At 46.1% G+C, this 7500-nt stretch overlaps 1 protein-coding gene across 8 annotated transcripts in view; it reads left to right on the top strand.

Moving 5' to 3' along the window:
- Positions 1-7500, top strand: part of LOC139760418 (uncharacterized) — an 857321-nt gene that overhangs the window by 472867 nt on the left and 376954 nt on the right. For all 8 annotated transcript variants that reach the window (XM_071683590.1, XM_071683591.1, XM_071683595.1 and 5 more), the window contains 2 exons: positions 1358-1524; positions 1839-1945. In XM_071683590.1, coding sequence (XP_071539691.1) covers positions 1358-1524; positions 1839-1945 — 274 coding nt within the window. The remainder of the gene's footprint in view (positions 1-1357; positions 1525-1838; positions 1946-7500) is intronic.

A 7500-nucleotide genomic window follows, 5' to 3' on the forward strand; every position in this document is an offset into this window, starting at 1 on the left:
ATATATATATATTATCCCTGGGGATAGGGGAGAAAGAATACTTCCCACGTATTCCCTGCGTGTCGTAGAAGGCGACTAAAAGGGGATGGAGCGGGGGGCTGGAAATCCTCCCCTCTCGGTTTTTTTTTTAATTTTCCAAAAGAAGGAACAGAGAATTGGGCCAGGTGAGGGTATTCCCTCAAAGGCCCAGTCCTCTGTTCTTAACGCTACCTCGCTAATGCGGGAAATGGCGAATAGTTTGAAAGAAAAAAAAAGATATATATGTGTGTGTGTGTGTGTGTGTGTGTGTGTGTGTGTGTGTGTGTGTGTGTGTGTGTGTGTGTGGTTATAAGCACAAGATAATCATAACAGCAGTGTTACGTCTGACCCACTTGGAAATGTTCCCCAGACCTGAGTTTGTAGAGGAAGTTGTGCCAAGCCGACACATAGGTCGCGTTAAGGAGGTGGAGAGGATGTGAGAAATTAGAAGGCTTGCAGTGTTGAGTGGTGCGCGCATGCGTACAGTTACTTATTGGTTGAGGAAAGTTACCGTCGTTTGTGACGGAGGAAGATTGTAGGAGACGAAGGAGAACCCTGAGGGACGCCGCTGGTCATAGGGGAAGAGGTTGACCAACTTACCACTGTGCAGACTGACCAGACGGAGAGGAAGGCGTTAAGGGCGGATAGCCAGAAGGGTTGAGCTTGTATACCCGACCTTAATGCCTCGCCCCATCACACGCCTTCCGGTCTGGGTGGACCAGACTTGACCTCGAGAGGGTATCAGATCCCAGAGCGCCACACTCATGACCAGAGGGAAGGTCAACACTCATGATCCTTTGTGGAAATTAGGGTTAAGGAGGAACTCATAGACTGAATACAGTAGAAAATGGGGCTTGGGAGAAGTGGATAGACTCTAAGATAGAAATTGGGTTGGGGGGGAAATTGAAAGATCGACTACAGTAGAAATCAGAGCATGAGACGTGTGATGAAGCTGCTGTTGTTGATGTATCGTGTGTTTATTGGCCTCAGTAACAGTTCACATGGCGGTGTGGTGGAGACCCACATCACAGTGTCTGGTCAATGTTGAGATCATGTGATACGAGGCTGAGGTAAGGCGGATGTGGAGTGTTCTTCCATGCACTGGCACTGTCAGCTGGTGCAGCCAGTGGGTGTGACGCAGGTGGTGCAGATGGGGTAATAAGATTGACACGTGACACAGGTTGGGTAACTGTAGTGGTAATGATGACTTGTGACGCTGGCTTGTCGCTTATTAAGACGGTCAACTCACAAGTTATAACCACCATCACACGACCCTCCTGCAGGTGAGGCTCGTACCATAACACCATGACTGTATGTTGGTGTCCTTCCCTGTTGACAGGTGGTGCAGGTGAGCGGTGAGCTTGTGGGTCGTGAGGAGGAGCAGTCGTGGCTGGTGGCACTGGGCACGCCTGTGCCTCATCCCTCAAACATTGAGTTCCCGCTGGACAAACAGACCTTCGTCAGCAAACATTCCCTGGACATGAAGTTCACATACGTGGATGACAAGTAAGTGCGCTGCTTCTCCTGCTTTCCCGCCCCATGTGTGAGGTGCGGGAGGCAAGTGCGTCAGCATCTCTCTTATTGTTCACTTTCTGTACTTGGATAAATGAAGTTCATTTTCACATTTGAATTTTACACCAGGAAAATATATGACACTTTAGGTTTATCAGTCAGTGCAAGTTGTTTGTTTTTGTTAATAGTAATGTCAATTATCTTGTAATAAAGAAGTTCAGTTTAAGGATCATGATTCGTAGATCTGATGTGGTGAGAGGCATGTGGTGTGTGTGGTAGTGTAGTAAGAAGTGGTGTTCTGTTTCCAGTGTTGGGGATTTCTGTGGGTACAGCGCTGAGGAGCTGGTGGGTCACTCGCTGTACGAGATGCACCACGCTCTGGACTCCGACCTGGTCAAGGACGCCTACAAGACACGTGAGTGTTCCTCCCTCTGGCCTCGTGTGACACACCAGACCATTGTTTATTGATGCTATTATATGTTGACGTCGTCTTTGATGTGGGACAACAATCTACCACCGGTGATGGGGGGGGGGGGGGGGGTTGTTACCTGGCACCTCTGTGTGTTTTCTCTCATGTTATCATCATGATGGTTGTGTACTGAGGCCTTCCTGGTGTTGTGTGTTGTGTTCTACACTGTTGTGTTGATCACAGTGTGGCAGATGTGTTGTCACCACCAGTGTTGTGTTGATCACACTGTGGCAGATGTGTTGTCACCACCAGCAGCGTCGCCACCAGGAAGGTAAGTTGCCACTACGTGTAGCTAAGATAATATGTTACGAATCATTCTGGGAAGGATCGTCCATTATATTAATTACGTACACTGGATAACGTTATATTAACGTTATGGGATGAAAGCAAACACCAGGGTTAACTCTACATATAATACAAGATATAAGAATACAAGATAACAAAGCACATTCATCGCCTACAAACACTTTCGTTAACACTTAACATTCAATATTCCACATTCTACATTCCAGGTAAGATTTCAGACCAGATCTCTTTCCTATACGACAAGTTGACTATGTTAAGTTTAAGTTTAGCATATACAGAAAACCCACCAATGTATGCTCATATATCCATTATTACTCATCTCAACATGACAGAGTTAAATTATCATCATTTCAATCTATGTTCCTTAGGACATTACGTATTTGCAGTCCAGAGTTTATTGATGATGAGTTTGAGAAGATATATTGTATTGGATCTAAGTTAAAGTACCCTAGATCTTTCATTGGTAAATCCCTTAAGTTAGCAAAGAAATCATTTTATAGAGTTGAGCCCAAACCTCCCATTGACACCAAGAATCTTTTAGTTCTCCCTTTTAATAATAATTTCACTTTGCTTCCCATGTTGCTTAAATCCTGTAGTGTAAATGTTGCCTTCAGCAACCATAATACTATGCGGAATATCTTAACAGAAACTCACCAGAAAATTCTCCTGGGTGCATCTATAAAGTGCCAAGTAGAAATTGTGATAAAATTTATGTTGGGCAAACTGGGAAGGATCTTTCTGTTAGACTTAAGCAACATAGATATAGTATAAGAACGGGACAAGAATCAAATGCCTTGTTTAATCATGTTAAAAACTATGATCATTGTATTGACTGGAGGTAATGCCATCTTGGTTATTAACTAACTCTATTAACACGAGAAATGTCATTGAATCTTCCATTATTAAATACACAAAGAATTATAAACTTAATATTAGTGATGGTCTGTACAAATTGGATAACTTTATTGTTGATAAAATTTGTAAAATAATAAGTTTATGATATGCTCGTTTCTGTCTTGGACAATCGCATGTTTACCAGATGGCGTCCTAGCTACTTCTCTTCGTTGTGTATCAACTGACATATTTCTCTCTTGTGTCTCCCCTGATGATGTGATTATTACACGAAAGTGCACTTGGGAACTTATCGTGTTTCATTTTCCCCGTGGACTCATAGGAATATATATATATATATATATATATATATATATATATATATATATATATATATATATATATATATATATATATATATATATATATATTTTTTTTTTTTTTTTTTTTTTTTTTTTTCTTTCAAACTATTCGCTATTTCCCGTGTCAGCGAGGTAGCATTAGGAACAGAGGACTGGGCCTCTAAGGAAACATCCTCACCCGGCCCCCTTCTCTGTTCCTCCCTCATACTATTCGCCATTTCCTGCGTTAGTGAGGTAGCATTAAGAACAGAGGACTGAGCCTTTGAGGGATTATCCTCACCTGGCTCCCTTCTCTGTTCCTTCTTTTGGAAAATTAAAAAAACGAGAGGGGAGGATTTCCAGCCTCCCGCTCCCTCCCCTTTTAGTCGCCTTGTACGACACGCAGGGAATACGTGGGAAGTATTCTTTCTCCCCTATCCCCAGGGATAGTATATATATATATATATATATATATATATATATATATATATATATATATATATATATATATATGTGTGTGTGTGTGTGTGTGTGTGTGTGTGTGTGTTATCATGTGTCCCTGCGTGATGACTCTCGGTGATGACAACATCATCATCTCTCACTGGTGGTCGCCAGCTTGGCTCCCGGGCACCTGTGTCACACACACACCCAGCCTGCCTACCTGCTGCTGGGCGAGGATCGGGTCGATAATGATGATAATAATAATGATAATGATAATAATAATGATGATAATGATAATAATAATGATGATAATGATAATGATAATAATAATGATAATAATAATAATGATAATAATAATGATAATGATAATAACAATAACGATAGATTATTATTATTATTATTATTATTATTATTATTATTATTATTATTATTATTATTATTATTACTGGATAGAGTAAAACATAATAAATGTTGTTATATATTAATGTTATGTGTTCAACGGTGTGGATGTCACATTGCACTGTGTTACCTCCAGTGTAACAGTCACTCACCATGTGTGTCATGACCTTACTATACTCATGACCATGAGTGCGACCTCATGGATCAGTTGGCCTCATGCTGGATGAATATTGTAACTAAACTTCATGAGTCTGAGACCCTGAACTTGACTTCATCCTGGTATGTTGTGCTTGACTGCATCATATTGCCTTCCACTTCAGCAATGTTGTTGAGATGTACACATGTTGTAACGCATTATTCGTCTTGCTTATACTTAGTGTGAGGGTCACATGTTACGTTACATGTAACCTGAGATGTTCACATGTTGTAACGCATTATTCGTCTTGCTTATACTTAGTGTGAGGGTAACATGTTACGTTACATGTAACCTGAGATGTTCACATGTTGTAACGCATTATTCGTCTTGCTTATACTTAGTGTGAGGGTAACATGTTACGTTACATGTAACCTGAGATGTTCACATGTTGTAACGCATTATTCGTCTTGCTTATACTTAGTGTGAGGGTAACATGTTACGTTACATGTAACCTGAGATGTTCACATGTTGTAACGCATTATTCGTCTTGCTTATAACAACTGTTGTAGTGTTAGTGCGATGCTCGAGCTGTTGTTGTTGTTGTTATTGTTATTGTATTTGTTTATGGGGCAATGTCCGTGTTCATGTTGTGCAGTACACATGGCTCCTGCTGGTGTGTACATGTAAGGCATTACCTTCAGGGCAGTGACCAGGGGACCCACCCTCAGGGCAGTGACCAGGTGACCCACCCTCAGGGCAGTGACCAGGGGACCCACCCTCAGGGCAGTGACCAGGGGACCCACCCTCAGGGCAGTGACCAGGGGACCCACCCTCAGGGCAGTGACCAGGGGACCCACCCTCAGGGCAGTGACCAGGTGACCCACCCTCGGGGCAGTGACCAGGGGACCCACCCTCAGGGCAGTGACCAGGTGACCCACCCTCAGGGCAGTGACCAGGGGACCCACCCTCAGGGCAGTGACCAGGTGACCCACCCTCAGGGCAGTGACCAGGGGACCCACCCTCAGGGCAGTGACCAGGTGACCCACCCTCAGGGCAGTGACCAGGTGACCCACCCTCAGGGCAGTGACCAAGGGACCCACCCTCAGGGCAGTGACCAGGGGACCCACCCTCAGGGCAGTGACCAGGTGACCCACCCTCAGGGCAGTGACCAGGTGACCCACCCTCAGGGCAGTGACCAGGTGACCCACTCTCAGGGCAGTGACCAGGTGACCCACCCTCAGGGCAGTGACCAGGGGACCCACCCTCAGGGCAGTGACCAGGTGACCCACCCTCAGGGCAGTGACCAGGGGACCCACCCTCAGGGCAGTGACCAGGTGACCCACCCTCAGGGCAGTGACCAGGTGACCCACCCTCAGGGCAGTGACCAGGGGACCCACCCTCAGGGCAGTGACCAGGTGACCCACCCTCAGGGCAGTGACCAGGTGACCCACCCTCAGGGCAGTGACCAGGGGACCCACCCTCCCCTGCTCGATAATTTTAGCTCATATTTTGACAGGCTGCGCGCGCGCGCGTGTCTGTGTGTATGTGTATATGTGTGTGTGTGTGTGTGTGTGTGTGTGTGTATGTGTGTGTGTATGTGTGTATGTGTGTGTGTGTATGTGTGTGTGTGTGTGTGTGTGTGTGTGTGTATGTGTGTGTGTGTGTGTGTGTGTGTGTGTGTGTGTGTGTACTGATATTTATATTTCTATGTTTATATGTACGAGGGTGGTTTTGTATAGATTGTTTACATATATGTCTGCTTGCGCTCTCTTACGAGAGAGAGAGAGAGAGAGAGAGAGAGAGAGAGAGAGAGAGAGAGAGAGAGAGAGAGAGAGAGAGAGAGAGAGAGAGCAGTGAATGAGGCAGTGAGGAACGTACAGACGCCCTCCCAGATAGCGGTTAGAATCACCGTTTTCTATGAAAGTTGCGCATCGGGGAGCATGGGAAGCTGACCATAACACTCACTGTTGCCAGCTTGGTCTTCCAGTCCTAATTATCTTGACTTTATTTTTTGATAAACTTTACGATGTTAAATGTTGTTAATTACAACCACGTTGTATCCCTGTGTTACGCTTACATCAGCAACACAACCAGCGAGGCTGGAACACGTCCACAAGTGAAGAAGAAACAGCCTCTCGATGTTGCATGTTGCAGTTGTCTGCAACGAGAGTGTTTGCCTGGCAGACATGTTCCGCTTCTCATGAGACCTGGCAGATTCTCATGACCGGCAGATCGTAAACATGATATCTTCCCTGTCATGCCTTCATGTCACACCCCCACACACACCCCACACACCACACCCCACACACCCCACACCCCACACCACACACCCCACACACCCCACACCACACCCCCCACACCCCACACCACACCCCCCCACACACACCCCACACACCCCACACCCCACACCACACCCCCCACACACACCCCACACCCCCACACCCCACACCGTCTGCTGGCGCCATCAGGGTTGTGTGTGGGGGATGTTGGGTGGGTGTTTTTACAAGCATTTTGACCCGTGAACACAAAGGTCAGGAGATGAGAGATGAAGGAAAATATAGGATAATTTGTGGTCGGCTTCCGCCGCTCCTTAACCCCTTCAGCACGACGGTACGACACGAGCACGACGGTACGACACGAGCACGACGGTACGACCTTTGAGCACGACGGTACGACCTTTGAGCACGACGGTACGACCTTTGAGCACGATGGTACGACACGAGCACGACGGTACGACCTTTGAGCACGATGTTACGACACGAGCACGACGGTACGACCTTTGAGCACAACGGTACGACACGAGCACGACGGTACGACCTTTGAGCACGATGGTACGACACGAGCACGACGGTACGACCTTTGAGCACGATGGTACGACACGAGCACGACGATACAACCTTTGAGCACGATGGTACGACACGAGCACGACGATACGACCTTTGAGCACGATGGTACGACACGAGCACGACGATACGACCTTTGAGCACGATGGTACGACACTTGAGCACGACGGTACGACCCTTACAAACGAAGGTACGGCACTTGAG

The sequence above is a fragment of the Panulirus ornatus genome, chromosome 36 (genome assembly GCF_036320965.1).
Source record: "Panulirus ornatus isolate Po-2019 chromosome 36, ASM3632096v1, whole genome shotgun sequence".
NCBI classification, from domain to species: domain Eukaryota; kingdom Metazoa; phylum Arthropoda; class Malacostraca; order Decapoda; family Palinuridae; genus Panulirus; species Panulirus ornatus.